Below are 18505 nucleotides of genomic sequence, written 5' to 3' on the forward strand. Positions count from 1 at the left end.
AGCAAAGACCTAGGTTTGATTCCTCGGTACCATATACATAGAAAAAGCTGGAAATGGTACTGTGGCTCAAGTGGTAGAGCTCTAGCCTTGAGAAAGCCCAAGTACAATGTACAGTCTCTGAGTTCAAGGCCCAGGACTGGCAAAAAAAATTGTAAAAGTGATGTACTCTTTACCTTTCAAATAGTACACATGCTTTGTAATACTTGATAAGCTCCTTTGCGTGAATATGGACAATTGCTGTTTCTCTTTTCAAGAAGAAAGATCCAGGACAATAATAAAATTACTAGTTATAATTATGAGAAATCTAGTTTGCCTTAGCCTTTCTGAAATTTAATTCTAAGGTATACCACCAAGCCTTCCTTAATGTTTTTTCTCCTTTGCAAGTCTGCTTTTGCCATTGTTCCTTATTTTAACTGTGTGTTCTTTGTATAAATTTGCTTTATCTGCATGATGTGGTTTCATCCTGCTTTGCCTTTTACATTTGAGTGTTTACAGTTGACACCTTTCTAATAATAATTCAGATCAAATAATGCCATTTTTTGCAACATAATTAGAAAAATTTCCTGGGATTTTTTTCTTCTGTTTGTAATTTTAGTTTATGAACATTGCCAACAAAGAAATAACTTGTTTTTCTTTTTCTTCCTGTTTACATAGAAGTGGTACTCCATCTCCCAAACGAACATCCATAGGTTCCAGGCCGCCCTCAGTAAGAGGCAGCAGAGACCGTTTCACTGGGGAATCATACACAGTTTTAGGTAGGATAAAACATAATGTTGTTTAGGACCTCATATTAAAACTATCACAGTCATACTGGTGGGTTTTCTAGGAATTTGGAACTAGAATGGCTGCCTGTGTATTGAATGACCTTTGCAAAACTTGCTCCAAATTGAAGCCCAATAATGTTGGAGTTTTTTTATGATTGATTTATTCATACTTTTTAAAGCTATCTCAGCTCACACACTGATGCCTCATATATGTATTGTATAACCCTTAATAGAATAGGAAAATAAGTTCTGAAGCATTTTCCAGTCAGAAGAAATAAAATGTAAAATTATAGTAAGTCCTTTGTGTTTAGTGTCGATGTATGTGTTAATGTGATCACTTTCATAGGAGTAGTTGAATTAGCCAGGCATGGTGACAGACACCTATAATGTAAGCATTTCAGAAGCTTAAACAGGAAGATCGACTGTGAAGTCAGCTTTGATTTAATATATAGAAATTTGTCTTACTGGTTAAATAAGTAAAATAAAATAATTAAATTGGAAATGTAGTTGAACTAAAGGTTTTATGCTATTTGTAGAATAAGTGATATGTAAATGTTTTTACGACTGATAGGCCAAAGCAAATCAAATCTTTTTTCTAATCTTTTGTAGGGGACACTGCTATTGAGAGTGGACAGCATTATTGGGAAGTCAAGGCGCAGAAAGATTGCAAATCCTACAGTGTGGGAGTAGCATACAAAACTTTGGGAAAGTTTGATCAGCTGGGAAAGACAAATACCAGTTGGTGTATCCATGTCAACAACTGGCTCCAAAACACGTTTGCAGCAAAACATAATAATAAAGTCAAAGCTTTGGATGTTTCTGTTCCCGAGAAAATAGGTGTATTTTGTGATTTTGATGGGGGTAAGTTTACTTATTTTCTCATTAAACATCACATTTCAGTGCTTTTCATAGTTAATTTATATAAAACTTTCTTTAGGACTATATAAGGACATCTAGTCTAAGTAGGCGCTGATCACCGGTGTAATTTCAGTTGTAGAAGTGAGTGGAAGGACATGTGCTATCTGCTTGAAGCCCTAGAAAAGGACCCAATTATACACCAAGTCTGGCTGATTTTGCTAATTTTAGTTTTTGGGATACTAAGATTTCTTCTGTTTTAATGCCTTTCTAATTATATATTATTACCTACCTGTAAAGAATGGTGAAATCATATTTTTAACTGGAAATAGACCTTAACAATTGGCCCAGACTACCTGCTAAACTATTTTAAATTCTTTTTGTTTGGAGGGGAAGTGGTGGGCTTGAAATTATGGGTCTGGACAGGTCTCTGGACTTTTTCGCTCAATGCTAGGGGTGTTAATTACAGAAAAGAGTCTCCAGACTTTCCTGCCCAGGCTGGCTCCAAACTGTGATCCTTGGATCTCAGCCTCTTGAGTGGCTAGGATTGCTACTGCCACCTGAATAAAATGGTTAAATTGCTATCGTTGCAGATAATTTCCGCTTACATATTGGAAGAACTTGTGTGTGTGTGTGTGTGTGTGTGTGTGTGTGTGTGTGTGTGGTACTCGGGTTTGAACTCACTGCCTTTCTTAGTTGTCAAATTCAGTAGGCACATGCTGCTGACACATTACTATTAGAACCATATCTCCATCCCTGCTTTTTGCTGTTTTATTTTTTGCAAGTGGCGGGGTCGGGGGTGGAGGGTGGGGAAGAAGTGTTTTCCACTTGCTGCTCAAACTGGCTTCAAACTGCATTCCTCTAAATTTCAACCTCATGATGAGTAGCTAGGATTACATGCATGAAATACTGGAGGCAGACTTTTTTTTTGTATTTTATTGTAGGGATAATGTATAGAGGGGTTACAGTAACATTCATCAGATAATGAGTACATTACTTCTTGAACCTTAATACCCTTCTTGTGTTTTTACCCTCCTTTCCCTCCCCCCTCCACCTCCCAATCATCTTATTTTCCCCCTTCTCTTCTCTATTTCAAATAAACAAATAAGTATATATACAGTATATTAGGTAACAAAGTTAGATACAGTAACCACATGAGATTAATCATAAGTGGAAAAAAAAGAGAAAAGAAATAACTTCACATAGTACATGAAGAACAATAATCACAAAGATAGACCTCTTGTTTCTATAAGCTAGAGCTCATTTTACTTAAAAATATTTTATTTTATTTTATTTTATTGTTGGGGTAATGTATAAGAGAGAGGGGTTACAGTTACATTTGTTAGTTAGTGAGTGCATTACTTCTTTCACATTGATACCCTTCTCATGTTTTTGTCTCCATTTCTCTACCCCAACCCCTCCCAATCATCTTGTTTTTCCCCTTTCCCTTCCCTATTTCAAATAAACAAACAAACGTATATACAGTATACCAAGTAACAAAGTCAGATACAGTAACTACATGAGATTAACCCTAAGGGGAAAAAAGAGAAAAGAAATAGTACATTAAGAACAACAGTCATGGGGCCCGGAGTTTAGCATAGCGGTAGAGTGCTTGCCTAAGCATGCATGAAGACCCAGGTTCAATTCCTTGGTAGCACATACAAGGAAAAAAGCCGGAAATTGTGCTGTCACTCAAGTAGAGCTGTAGCTTTGAAAAAGCCCAAGGACTGTGCTCAGGCCCTGAGCTCAAGCATAGGACTGGCAAAAAAACCAAAAGAACAGCAATCACAAGAGGTTTATCTTTGTACATAGGTTTTGAGTTATTGTGATCCTCTGCTAGGAGATCCGAGTTATATACTAATTGTTACAAATGAGGGAAACCATGGAGCCTATACTCCTTTGGGTCTGGCTTACATCACTTAATATGATTTTTTTCTAAGTCTTTCCATTTCACTACGAATGGGGCAATGTCATTCTTTCTGATGACATATAGAATTCCATTGTGTATAAAAACCACATCTTCTTGATCCAGTCATCTGCCGAGGGGCATCTGGGTTGGTTCCATATCTTAGCTATGGTAAATAATGCTGCAATGAACATCGTTGTGCTAGTAGCTTTAGTATGCCTTGTTTCTGGACATTTGGGTAAATGCTAAGGAGTGGGATTGCTGGGTCACAGCGAAGTTCTATGTTCAGTCTTTTATGGAATCACTATACCGCTTTCCAGAGTGGGTGAATGAGTTTACACTCCCATCAACAGTATAGAAACAAACATCCCATTAAAAGATGGGCTAGAGACTTAGAGACTTCTCTGAAGAGGAAATAAAAATGGCCTATGGATATATGAAGAAATGCTCAACCTCTCTGCCCATACAAGAAATGCAAATCAAAAGTTTGAGATTCTACGTCACTCCAGTTAGAATGGTCATGATCAAGAAATCTAATAACAACAGATGCTGGTGGGGTTGTGGCCAGGAGGGATCACTACTATACTGGAGGCAGACTTTTTCATATGAAACTTACTGTCTTAGAAGGCAACTTATTGGGTAGTTCTTGGTGAAGTTTTTCTAAAAGGGATTCACTTATTTCCCTATAACTTGAGAAGGTTGCTCTTAAGTTTTGCCATTGGAATAAGCACAAAATTATGGTCCCTAATCCACATTCACATGATACATTTTCCTGTTAAAAACTACTTGGGGACTGGGAGTTTGGCCTAGTGGTAGAGTGCTTGACTAGCATGCACGAAGACCCGAGTTTGATTCCTTGGTACCACATACATAGAAAAAAGCCAGAAATGGTGCCGAGGCTCAAGTGGTAGAGCTCTAGCCTTGAGAAAGTCCAAGGACAGTGCTCAGGCCCTGAGCTCAAGCCCATGGCTGGCAAAAAACAAACAACAAAAAAAACCTACTTAGATTTCCTTTCTTAGTCTTTCTTATGGACTATACATATTTTGTTCTTAACAGTTTCTCTTATAATTGAATTATTCTAAACACTTAAAATCTCTTATGGTCATTTAGGCCAATGCATTTCTTAAAGATTGGCTCTTAGAACACAAACCTTTTCTGATTGTCATAAGAGCAGTGACTTTGCAACATTGTTTCTAGTAGGTTTTTTTTGTGTGTTTGCCAGAAGGGTTTGAACCTCAGAGTCTGGGCACTGTTCCTCAGCTTCTTTTGCTCAAGGCTAGCACTCTACCATTTGCGCCAGAGCACCCACTTCCACCTTTTTCTGTTTATGTGGTATTGAGGAAACGAACCTAGCATTTCATGCCTGCTAGGTGAACACTCTACCATTAAGCCACATTCCCAGCCCTCAAGTAGTTTTTACTGCACTATTAAATACCTTCTACCTGAATTGCTCTTGTAGCCACTTGATCTGTTAGACCTCTTTTTGTACAGTTCCATCAGATTGCCTTTTCTTTGAACAGAAAGCTTAGTTTCCTAAGTTACTATTTATGATTCAAGAAAATAATATTATATGTTTTTTTAACATTTTAACGTTTTCAATGTAGCCTGTTCAAATAATCTAAAAACTAATTGATACTTTCTTTTAAAAAATTCTGTAAGCTTTTTGAATTATTTAATAAACATTACCTCTTAAATGACTTAACCATTAGCAATTTTGAGGATCGTAAAATGTTGAAGGAACAAAAATATTTTCCATAGATGTTTCTAAGTTGACCCTTGAAGCTAATAATTCACAGTTTGTCATCTTAAGTACCAAATAATTCTAGAAACTACAACTTAATGTCAGTGTAGTCACTGAAACAAAAAAGAAAAAAAACAGTTTTTGACTTGAATTTATTTTTAATATTGATACATCACTTTTGGCACGTGTTTCATTTACTCACTTCGATTTAGGTAAACTATTTTCATCAATATAAATCACCAGTTTATTGACAAATTCTCTTTTTCTTTTTTGACTACCAAGAGAGTAATTGCTAATTTTCTTCTTTCTTTTCCCATACTCTTTTACTTTTTAAATTTAATTTTATTGTTGGGGTAATGTACAAAGGGATTGCAGTTACATTCATCAGGTACTGAGTACATTTTACTTCTTGAACAGTGTTACCCCTTGCCATGTTTTTCTCCCACTTTCTCTCCCCCTTCCTTTCCCATACTCTTGATTCCACAAAGAGAAAAAGGAGAAATGATAGCCTAGAGCACAAAGAAAATAGCAAAGATAATATGTAGAAAAGGATGATATTCTTTGTGCCTTGAAACATGCTAGTATACTCATCTTCCATGGTAGAGAGGTGGTTCTGTACATTTTAGAAAACCATAAACATTATGGTAATCCAGTTTTTAAAATAGAGAGTATCCAGGTACCAGTAGCATATGCCTGCATTCCTAGCCACTCAGGAGGCCTTAATCAGAGAATTTTGTTTGAAGCAAACAAAACCAAGAAATCCTCATCTCCAATCCAGCAAAAAGCTGGTACTGGAGACTTGGCTCAAGTTGGAACCCCACTCCAGCCTTTATCAAGAAAGCTGAGCAAAAGTTAAAAGTGAGTGGGGTGGAGGAAGAGATAGCATAGCCTTTTTTTTTTTTTTTGTCAGTCATTGGGCTTGAACTCTGGGCCTGGGCACTGTTCTGGCACTTTTCACCACAATGGCACTTCAGGTTATCTGGTAGTTAATTGGAGATAGGGGTCTCACAGAGTGTCCTGTCTAGGCTGGCTTTGAACCATGATCCTCAGGAGATCTCAGCTTCTTGAGTAGCTAGGATTACCAGCCTTTTTAGGAGGCAGTCTTTGGAGAAGGACCATTCTATTTTATTAACTATTAAACTTACATTGCGTGTGCTTTTGGGTGATTGTTAGCAAGGATCTGAGCACTAGGGAGTCAAAAGGAATGGTTCTGTTCATGTGAAAGTAGAATTCACAAGATTTAGTAGCTAAATATGTATTGGGGGGGTCATAAACAAAAGTTAAAGATGATTTTGAAGTTCCTGCCTGTATAAGAGGATGACAATGTTAGTAGGATAGGGAGCATAGAGCCTTGGTGGTCAGTAGTATAACCAACCATTGCCATGCTTCGCAATCACTTTGAAATTCAATGCTTGAACTCAGAAGTAGACCTGAAGCTATTTGTGACAGCATCATAAAGTGATATATAAGCATTACTGCTCTACAGTTTACAGTTTACTTTGTGATCACACATAGGTTACTTACTTTTTGAAGTTCTATATCTGTATATCTATATAAATACATACATATAAAATAAGTCTTCAGTGCTTTAATAATATGCATAGATACTAGATTCTTTGTGCTGGTTGTTGCTTTGATAAGAGTGCAGTATATAGAGAAAAGAATTCTGGATAAAGAGCTACATTTACAATGGGGAGGCCGGTATGAACAGGTTTCTTCAGGGAATTCAGATTAGAATAGTCAAGAGTTTCAAGTGACCATAATTTTAAGGAAGGTTATAGGAATTGTAAGGAAGGTTATAGGTTGGACAATTCCAAGGTCAGAATAGAATTATTTTAGGAAATGATACTGTTAAAAGACAGACTAGAGTAGATTTTTGAAATTAAAAAGCTGATGGTGCTGGGAGTTTGGCCTAGTGGTAGAGTGGTTACCTAGCATGCATGAAGACTACTAGCGTTTGAGTCCTCAAAAAAGCTGGAAGTGGTGCTGTGCCTCAAGTGGTAAAGCTCTAGCCTTGAGATAGCCCAAGGACAATACTCAGGCCCTGAGTTCAAGGCCCAGAACTGGGGGGGAAAAAAAAAAAGCTGACACAAAGATAACTATCCTGTGGTTTCAGAGCATGAGCTCTGAAGTAGTTAGAAGACACACAATAGTGGAAGTAAACAAACCTTAGAAGGTAAAAACATTTGGATAGACAAAAATAAAAAGGAAGAGGAAACCTTGACTTTTACTAGGCTGATGAAACCTGTAGTTAAGTAATTGTAAAACAAATAGTTCATACATAAATATGTAGAGTAGATAGATTATGGAGTTCTTCCAGAAACCTTGAAAAACTGGAGAAGACAATTGGATTTGGGCTTTTCCTTTAGCATGTTTATTGATTTTCAAGTAAGAACTGTTAAGTCCTTTTGTATAGGTTGAAGAATGTCAATAAATGTCAAAATATGGTTTATATGATTCTTAGTAGGATTGTGTATTGGGCTTAATTGGATGTTATAAATTTTCTACAATAAATTAGCTAATTTTTCTTTTCTTTTAGGTCAGCTTTCTTTCTATGATGCAAACTCAAAACAGTTGCTGTATTCCTTTAAAACAAAATTTACTCAGCCAGTCCTACCTGGTTTCATGGTTAGTACCTAATTTATATTTTATTTGGTTTGATAACTTTAAGAAGAGTAACTGATACTTTACTATTTTGGAAAGCAAAATGTATGACTTTTTTTTCCATATTCATCTTCCTGTCCCCAAGCCACAATCTCCAAAATCTGTGCTTTCTTTTTATTTTATATATGTTGTATTTTTGGTATGTTTTACTGAAGCAAGTATTAATACGTAAAGGCAGTTAAGTCATAAAAGCATGACTTTTCTAAGGACTGCACTTTCTTTTCTAATACCTACAATGAGAAATGGAGCTTTAATAGAACCTTAAATGTCTTTGTGCCCACTTTTATTCCCCTAGTTACTTTCTTTGAAGTATAACCACAGTTACAGCCAGGTGCCGGTGGCTCACACCTGTAATTCTACCTACTCAGCAGGCTGAGATCTGAGGATCGTGGTTCAAAGCCAGCCTGGGCACAAAAGTCCAAGAGACTCTTATCTACAATTAGCCACCAGAAAACCGAAGTGGCACTGTGGCTCAAGTGATAGAGCACTAGCCTTGAGCTGAAGAATTCAGGAACAGTGCCCAGGCCCAGAGTTCAAGCCTCACGACCAAACAAACAAACAACAGCAGCAACAAAAAACGGAATAACCACTAGGCCAAACTCTGGCCCCAATGACATTATTCTAAGTAGAAGTTTCCTTAATTTGATAGCTACTTCTACAAATTAGGATGCTATATTTCAAATATAGAGTTTGTGTAATGTTTTTATGTGTGTTTTTCCATTATTATTGCTAAGTATAGTCCCCCTCCCCACTATAAACAGAAAGTACATATGTTTAAAATATATTAAAATTTAATTTAAAATTCACCAACAAAAATTTGCAATTAGGGCCGGGAGTTTGGCCTAGTGGTTAAAGTGCTTGCCTAGCATGCATGAAGACCCGGGTTCGATTCCTTGGTACCACGTATATAGAAAAAGCCGGAAGTGGTGCTGAGGCTCAAGTGGTAGAGCCCTAGCCTTGAGAAAGTCCAAGGACAGTGCTCAGACCCTGAGCTCAAGCCCAGGACTGGCAAAAAAAAAATGCAATTAGAAAACTTAAAATCTTGAGCATAAAACAGTGCTAATAAACAGTGATTAGTTCATTAAACATAAAAATGATTAGTGAATGAAGGTATTGCTTATGAAAAAGTCATTAAAAATATACAAAGTGCTATTTTCTTTGTTTAAACTTTGCCATAAACCTCTACTACATCACATATTTTGGGCTATTTTTCCTATGACTCAATCAAGGACAAGTTTTATCATATGGAAACAGAGAAGTTATATTTGCATTGCAAATACTGAACTATACTTATGAATTAAGTGCCTTAAGACTTTTTAGGGCGGCTCACTCCTGAGTTGAGTTAGCCCCTGTCGGTCAGCACAATAAACTTCATACCGCTGTGTGTGGTGGCTCACACCTGTAATCCTAGCTACTCAGAAGACTGAGATCCAAGGATAGGGATTCAAAGCCAGCCTGGGCACTAAAGTCCATGAGACTCTTATCTTCAGTTAACCACTGGAGATAAAAAGTTAAAAACTGAAAGTGGTACTGTGGCTCAAGGAGTAGGGCATTAGCCTAGAACTGAAGAGCTCAGGCTCAGAGTTCAAGTCCCATGACCAACAGGAAAAAAAAAAGACATTTTAGGAAATTGTTTTAAATTTATTTAAATACTAAAATTTAGTTTATTTAGTTTATTTACTTAATAAATATAGTTAATAAAAATTTATAGCAATTTATTAAAAATATTTCTTCAGGGGCTGAGGGTTTGGCCTAGTGGTAGAATGCTTGCCTAGCATGCATGAAGACCGGGTTTAATTCCTTGGCACCACATACATAGAAAAAGCTAGAAGTGGTACTGTGGCTGAAGTGGTAGAGCCTTGAAAAAACCCAAGAATAGTGTTCGAGGCCCTGAGTTCAAGCCCCAGGACTGGCAAAAAAAATACTTCTTCATTGAAAACCTATTTTTATTGCCTTGGTAAATATTAATTTATATATAGAAGATTTGTTTAATTATTTTGTGTGCCAGTCCTGAGTCTTGAATTAGCTTTTCTGCTCAAGTCTAGTGCTCTATCACTTGAACCAGAGCTCTGCTTTGGTGGTTAATTAGAGGTAAGAGTCTCACCTACTTTCTTGCCCAGGCTGGCTTTGAGATCCTCAGATCTCAGCCTCTTGTTTATCTAGGATTACTGGCTTGAACCAATGGCCCCCAGCATCTAATTTATTTTTAAATAATTATGCTGAGACATAATTTTACAGTATTGTACAGTTCTTTGTCAAATGGGCACACTTATATATAATCACTACCATAATGAAGACAAAGAACAATTTCCACCACTCTATAAAGTTCCTTCATTCTTCTTTTAGTGGACACTCTATCTCAACCAGCCCTAGCAATAAGAATATTTGTTAATCCCTAAAGTTTTACTTGTTTCAGAATATAAACTAATAACCCTAATATTATAGGGTTATTTAGCATTTGTCTTTTGATTCTATAGAGTAATGCACTTAAATTCACCCATACTATTGGGTCTATATTTTCTTTTCCTGGTGCTAGTACCAGGGCTTCAACTCAGGACTTCATACACTCAGCTTTTTGCTCACCTTTCTTGCTCATGACTGACATTCCACTATTTGATCCGCACCTCTAGTCTGGCCATTTTGTTGGTCAATTGGAGATGGAGTCTCACAGATTTTTCTGCCTTGGCTGATTTCAAACTAAAGTTTTCTTAAGTCTCAGCTTCCTGAGTAACTAGGACTATAGGCATGAATTACTACTGCCTGATTAATATTCTTTTTTCTCTTGCTGCATAGTATTTCATAATTTTTGTACAACAGGGTTTTGTTTGTTTTTTGCTTTTTTATGTGTTTTGCATTCATATGCATGTGGTTAGAACCCATGGCCTGGGGGCCAGGAATTTGGCCTAATGGTAGAGTGCTTGCCTAGCATGCACAAAGACCTGAGTACAATCCTCAGTACCACATATATAGAAAAGCCAGAAGTGGATGTTGTGGTTCCAGTGGTAGAGCACTAGCCTTGAAGAAAGCCCATTGGCAGTGCTCAGGCCCTGAGTTCAAGACCTGGTCTGGCAAAAAAAAACCCCAAAACACACAAAAAAACATGGCCTTGTACAGGCAGTGCCATTTCTCTACCATTGGCTTACATCCCCAGACCTCGTTTTTGTTTTTGTTTTAAAGATAGGATTGTACTATGTAGTCTAGGCTGGCCTCAAACTTATATTTTTCCTGCAGGTATCTCCAGAGTACTAGGATTACAGGTATAAGCCACTGTTGCCTGGCTCTACTTTTTATATATTTTGTCAAGAGAAATGAAACATGTTCACAAGAGACTCATATGTGAATATCTGTAGTTAATTATTAATGACGATTCATAAATGCTGCTAAGGAGGCTGAGATGTGAGGATCATGGTTCAAAGCCAGTTTAGGCACAAAACTTTGTGAGACTCTCATCTCCAATTAACCACCAGAAAACCACAAGTAGGCTGTGACTCAAAGTGGTAGAGTGCTAGCCTTAAGCTAAAGAGCTCAGGGACATCGCCCAGGCCCAGAGTTCAAGCCCCATGACCAACAATAAGAAATATACACACACATATGCATGGATGTGTGTATGTATGTATGTATGAATGAGCAGTAGCATTCCTAGAGTATATTGCCCGTTTTGTTTAGCTTTTTAATAAACTACAAAGAATGTTTCCTTACTAACAGCAACCTACAAGAGTTTATACATCCTTTCCATTATTTGGTATGGTGCCAGATCAGCATCAGAAATGATGAGCAGTATCTTCTGCCTAGAGTAATCCACTTCAAAATTCTGTAGTCCTGATCTCATTTGTTGGGTGCAGTCTCAAGTTGCTTCTCCTACCACAAAGACTACTTTAGCTCCTGTGTTTCTAAAGTAGCCCTGAATTGTTCTGTTTCCCCAGTACAAATGTGCAGCTTGTCAGTGTGAAATGTTTTGCTATTTGTACATATGGCATTTTTGCCTCTTAAACAGAAGATTCAGAATCACTGGAGTTTCAGTTTGATTTGAAGTCTAAATCTTCGATTTTTGTCTTTTCGTAGGTTTGGTGTGGTGGACTTTCTTTGAGTACTGGGATGCAGGTTCCAAGTGCTGTGAGAACACTTCAGAAAAGTGAAAATGGAATGACTGGCTCAGCTAGCAGCCTCAACAATGCTACTCAGTAATGCCTACTCAGAATATGTTTACCCTCCCTTTTGATGGGGTGGCCTTTTCTGTGCAGTATCCAATCACAGGAAGTTGTGAGTGATGGAATTCAGGTTTACTATGTCCTGCTTTAAGGCCTGGAATCTGTTAGCTTAAGCTGGAACAAAGCATTCACAGTAATCTGCTGTGAAATACAGAGGCAAGCTGTTATCCAGAAAAGACCAGTGTCTTGAATAGTAAAGGGGAAAGGCAGTGTTTATTAGGAAACTCACTTTTAGGGTTCTTAGATTATTTTGGTTCTTGTGACGGATTTTATTGTATATTTTGACTCTAGGACCCCGGTTGCAAAGCTTTTTAAGCTTGCCCTCCTTCCTCTCATATTCTTGTTTCTTTCATATCCTGGTACTTAGTTCTTACACTGAAGCTTTAAAAATGTACAGTTCCTACAACATTTCATAAAAATGGAAATCATTCATTGGGAATGACAAATATTTTCTGCGATGATTTATTCTCCACTTTTATAAATAAGTTAAGTTTTCTAAATTAACTTATTTGTTGATTGCATATCATTTTCCTATACAATATATTGTGGCATTTCTCTTGTTTGTAACTCAAAGTAGAGTAGCTAAGGGAGCATTTAAACAGCTTAGAAACCACCACGATATCAGTTTTATACCTTCTATACTAACAATGTCAGAGGAATATTTTTTTTTGGTCAGGATAATGTAATAGGGGGATTACAGTTACATTCATCAGGTAGTAGGTGCATTACTTCTCACACATTGATACCCCTTCTCATGTTTTTGTGCCTATTTCCCTCCCCTCACTCCCTCCCAGTCATCTTGTTTTTCCCCCTTCACTTTTCTTTTTCAAATAAACAAATAATTGTATATGTAATATACCAGGTAACAAAGTCAGATACAGTAACAATATGAGATTAACTATAATGGCAAAAAAAGAGAAGAGAAATAACATAGTGCATTAAGAACAACAATCACACAAGATAAAGCTCTTGTTTCCATATCCTAGAGATCCTTTTATTTAGTCTCATAGAGGAATATTTTTTACATTTTACTCTGCCTAAATTTCTTTTCTGTCTATTGAATGATGGGTAACATTCTAAAAACCTGTGTTTTCTGATTTTGTTATCTAATTTAATTCTACCTTTCACCATTATCTTTGATAAAATTCCCACTCAACTTGGGCACTAATTATAATTGTTTATTTTTAGCGGTTAAAGAGTGCCTATTTAAAAGCTAAAGTTATGTAAAAGATACCCAACTTTTACCTAAGGATGGATAGGTTATAAACAAAGATACTAAAATATTCTTTACTGAAGGAGTTTATATCTTCATTTTAGTAGGACATGAAGTTAAAAAAACTTGAAAAATACATATCTCTGACTAGTCATGAGTTTTTCAATCTATTCAGAGGTTAACTTTTACTATTTTCATTATATTCATTTGATTTCTAGAGGTATAATATTCTTATTCCAAAAATTAGCATAAACATCTTCCCCAAATTTGGAGATCAACTTGTTGAACAGTGAGTAAAAGTTGGGATTATAAGGCAGAAAAAAAAATTCCTAGGAAGCCAAAATGTTTCAATAATAATTGTAACTTGTTATAATTTGAACCAAACTGTAAGTTGTAATTACAGTATTTTAAGAATTATTTGAGCATTTTTATGAGATAATTTCCTTAATTTTTAAAATTTAATTTCCCATTGAGTTTCTTCCATTCTTGTTTTTTAAATCTTCTAACACCTTCCCCCCCTCCCCCCAAATGACTGGCTGCTTACATTTAAATGGCTTTCTGCCTAAGGCCTATTTGTGATAATAGCATGTTCCCTCTTAACATTGCTTGCTTACTGATAGATCATTTTGTTCTACTGATAGAACAGATGTGACCTAGGTCATTGTTTATTTCCAGAAGACAAATAGCTGCATTGGCTGATAACATCTTGGTAAATTTAAAGGCTACAAAATAGTTTAGAGAAATAAATACATCAGTAGGTAGTCTGGTTTTCCAAATAGTTTTTGTGTCTCATATTTTGAAGGACATATTTGGATGTTATGCTTCCTTTAGAAGGGCTACTCCAGGACCTTAGGACACAAGAATTCATTTCTTTTCATAGGTTCAAACCTGAAAGCAGTAATTTAGTGGAATTGCTTTATGCAAGTAGCTACACAATATATTTCAGCAAATGACACTGAAACAAGCCAGATGTTCTTGTACAGAACTTTATACTGCTATGTCTTGCATAATTGTGTCTTCTCATTAAGCCAGTGCCTTTTCCTCTAAATATGCTCCTTGCTCCATGTCCAGTATCGGCTAATAGTTACTCCAGACGGTGTGACATGGTAGTGGTGAGGGCCTCCTGTTCAAAGGGAATGGGGAAAGGAAATACTAATCAGGGGCCGGAGGAGTGTGTATGATTTCTTTCTAGTATTCATGCCACTGTTTGAGAGTTTTCATACAAAGTTTTCTAATATTAATTTGAAAAATATAGTACCTTCATTAGGAAGAAGCTTTGTAGTAAGAAATATACATTCAATAAAGTCAGAATCCATATTTCCATCACAAGTCATACCTGGTATTGAATGTTAAGAACATTACATAAGACTAGGAATTTGAGGGGTTTCTGCTCTCTGTTTCTTAAAGATACCTAAAATTAAAGAAGTTATATGGTATTTTTGTTATATGGGATTTTAAAATTTTATTTGTTAAATCAGTCAGAGCAAGTTTGTTACTCTCATTTTCAAGCTAAAAATAATAAAATATAGTGCCTATTTTAAATAGTTTCAAAATAAGGTAACTGAGCTGGGAGCATAGCCTAGTGGTAGAGTGCTTACCTAGCATGCACAAAGTCCTGGGTTCGATTCCTTGGAGTGGTGCTGTGGCTCAAGTGGTAGAGTACTAGCCTTGAGAAAGCCCGAGGACAGTGCCCAGGCCCTGAGTTCAAGCCCCAGGACTGGCAGAAAATAATAAGGTAACTATTAACTTGATCATAATATATGACATCTTCATTAATATTTATATTAAAAAAAACATTGAGCTCCTTTGCTCAACTTAATGCATTGAGGAAACTTATACCCTTTTAAACCTTTTTTGTGTCTTTATTTACCTTTTTGGGGAGGGAGGGGGTAAGGTCAAACATGACTGCTTCCTATAAAGGAAATGCATGAGAGGTTGACTAATGGATATATAGAACAGGTGTAAAAAACATGTTTTATGAAATATTCATTGAGTATTACATTTCCCTTTTAGCAAACGAATTACAAAACAGTTTTATTAAACTGTATATAGAAATGAAGGAGCTGCCTTACGCACTTTAGAAAAATAATTTACAACTCATTTTTAACCTTTCAGCTAACTGTCACATGCATCTTTAACTTTTGATCAGTACGTGTATATCAAGCATTTAATCGCTAACATGCATAGGAAAACAGTGACTCCTTGAATGCTCCAGGCGTAGGTAAATGAATTAAAAGTATTAAGGGCATGTGTGTCTATATATGGGTTTAACTAATGGCATCTGTATTATTTTGACAGTGAACTACTGTTATACAGCTTAACTTAGCCTACTTGCTCTGTTTTGCAAATAGTAATTTCCCTAAGTTATATAAAGAGAAATATTGGCTTAACTTATTTATTCACTTATGAAATCAGGGCACCAACAAAATCATGTATATTTTTTAATTTTTGGAACTGGCCATTGGTGGTAATAATATTTGTGATAAATGCTTTTAATTAGGCTAATATATATTTCATTACTTACCTAAAATAATTAGTTTTTCCCATAAATTATTTATTTTAGTTTCCTTTTAAAATAATTGGAAAAGTTGTGAAAAGAATATATATAACATGAATATTCCAAAGAGATTAATATTAAGACAGTGTAGACTTTCTACTTATGAAACATATGATCCTAAGATTAAAAAAACCCCTAACTTTTCAAATCATGATGCATTTTTACAGCATATTTGTTAGAAGAGTGTGTGTTTGTTGTCTAATTTATACAACAAATTCTTTAATTTTTGTGGTGTGGCATTCAAGATTAGGTTATTTTGTATTCATGTTTCCAAAACTAGTAAAGTTTATTATGCACCTCATTCTGCTGCTTTTAGGTCAAGATAGAAACTGCGTTTTTGAAATAATGTTTTCAGTCAGAAATTTTTTAAAGATACAGCTTGTAAGAAACCATCAAATTAACTGCATATGATTTACTTTTTTATAATCACATAAAATAGGTCTGAAAATGTTCTTTTTTGATTTTATTTTTGCAATAGCTATATTCTTTCAGAGAAACATATAATCAGCAAAAATTTGCTAAATATCCAGGTGTCCATAAATTTGTTATTTAACCAAAATAATGTCATAATTCTAGCACTAAATTATTATAAAACATCATAAATGTTTCTGTAATTACAGCAATATTACCTCGTGTTCAGTATGGTTTGTTTTGTTTGTATCTGACAGTATTTACATTCTGCAACTATTTGTGATTCTGATGTCAAATATGACAGCTTATCTGAGCTGTTTGATTGACCTAAAGTTTGACTTTTCAAAGAGTTTGACTGCAGTTGGAGTTTATGTGGATTAAATTTGGATGTGTTGTTTTTATTGAAATGTATTTTGGGGCAAGCATATACAAGTCATTGTTAGCTTAGTAAATAAATACCAGAAACTGCCATTATGCTTTCATCTTCAGATTACCTTAATTTTTAAACTTAAAGAATATCTGTTATTTCTGGGCATAAAGCACTAACATAATTCGTTATCATCTCTATATGGTTCTTAGAAATGGACCGCATTGAGGATTTTGCAGCATGTAGTACAGAAGGTAGGAGAATGTGTTTGCTTTGGCTAATAACTTAGGTTTAAAATAAGTGAAATTGTTATGTGATTGGCAAAACACAGTTTCTATTGATACTGGAGGTTTTTGGAGAGCACGGGACTATGAGGAGAATCCTTTTTTCAAAACAGTTTTTTTTAATATTTCCAATATCTATAAGGTACCAAAGCACTGAGTATTAAGTTCATCTTCTAAGAAAGATCCTTTAAAATCAGATGTATGGTTACTTCATGCTATAAGATATATAATGCCTAAAGTGTTGAATGATTTATATTAAGAGCCACTCTTCTTTAAGTTTTTCACTAGATGATATTAAAAAGATTTGTAACCATCCCTTTCAATCACCATAGCTGTGTCATATGTTAGCTCTGTTGCCTGTGTGTGAATCACCCATCCACCCCTGGGCCTTTGTTGCCTTACTTGTAACACTTCTAACTTGTTCAGCCTACCTCACAGGGCTGTTGTGGGGGACAAAGTGAAATGAAGTATGTAATATTGCAGCTTGAACACAGTCAAGTCCTGTAAATGGAAGGTATTATTTTTAGATAAGAATGGATTTAAGTGTTTGGAGACTTCAAAATGCCGTTTACTTTGATAAAGCATGTTCTTCAGTGGTATTACCAGTGATTTCCAATGAGATTTTAAAAATAAAACTTCCTATTAAAATACTCTTTAGTATTATTTAGTTTGTGTGTGACTTGTGGTCTTTTTATAGTTTCTTATCTATGTCAAGGCTTTGTAACAGAGTTGGAAAGTTCTCCCACAGCATTAGTTTGGCCACTGTAGAACAGTCACATGAACAAATTCAGCTACTTTTCCACCCAGGAATTTCAGTTTAGGAACTGCTTGGTGCCACATATAAAGAGAGAATGTGGCATAAGTGATACAGGGTGTTTACACAGAACATTTGACATCTTTGTCACATTGTAATGAATAAATAAGCTGGAACACTTCACAGCCTTGCTGATTAACCTGCATATCATTTATATCTCTCCTGACTCCTTATTTTGCTTTGAATTGAATTTGTTACATAGTTTACAAATATTCTTAACCTGATTTTAGTGCATCTGTTATCTGGACATGATTTAGCTATACAGTTGTGATAATAAAGATTTTAATTCCATGAGTTAACCCTTAAGTCATGGATTAAAACCATTAAACTCCATGTGAAGGACTAAGTTAGCTTTAATGTAGTGTTTTCATAAGCACATCGTCTCATTCACTTAGAAACAAGATAGAACATTTCAAATGGTTTTTTGTTTGTATCTAGGGTATTTTAAATGGGATAACTTGTAAGCTGAAATAATTGTACATTCTGTTTAGAATGTCCCAGTTTTTACAAAAATACCTGTATTCTCTCAACTAAAAATTAAATTTTTTCTGCTTTCTTTTGCCTCTGTGCTTGATTTCTATCAACATATAGTGTGTTTTAGGAAATGAGAATGTCTATAATATCATGGCCTCTGCCCAAAACATTGTAGAACATTTCTGGGGTTTTGGGTGCTACTGGTATTAGAGCTTGAACTCAGGGCCTGGCACCCTTGCTTGGCTTT

At 35.6% G+C, this 18505-nt stretch overlaps 1 protein-coding gene across 7 annotated transcripts in view; it reads left to right on the forward strand.

The window, feature by feature from the left end:
• Positions 1–18305, forward strand: part of Fsd1l (fibronectin type III and SPRY domain containing 1 like) — a 70540-nt gene extending 52235 nt beyond the window's left edge. For 5 of the 7 annotated variants that reach the window (XM_090330371.1, XM_090330370.1, XM_090330373.1 and 2 more), the window contains 4 exons: positions 655–755; positions 1374–1625; positions 7806–7894; positions 11993–18305. In XM_090330371.1, the coding sequence (XP_090186497.1) occupies positions 655–755; positions 1374–1625; positions 7806–7894; positions 11993–12115 (565 nt within the window). In that variant the 3' untranslated portion in view covers positions 12116–18305. The remainder of the gene's footprint in view (positions 1–654; positions 756–1373; positions 1626–7805; positions 7895–11992) is intronic. The other 2 variants (XM_090330372.1, XM_090330374.1) reach the window with 1 other exon arrangement.
• The last annotated feature ends 200 nt before the right edge of the window (positions 18306–18505 follow it).

Source organism: Megascapheus bottae, chromosome 3, assembly GCF_031878675.1.
Source record: "Megascapheus bottae isolate mThoBot1 chromosome 3, mThoBot2.hap1, whole genome shotgun sequence".
Classification (NCBI taxonomy): Eukaryota; Metazoa; Chordata; class Mammalia; order Rodentia; family Geomyidae; genus Megascapheus; species Megascapheus bottae.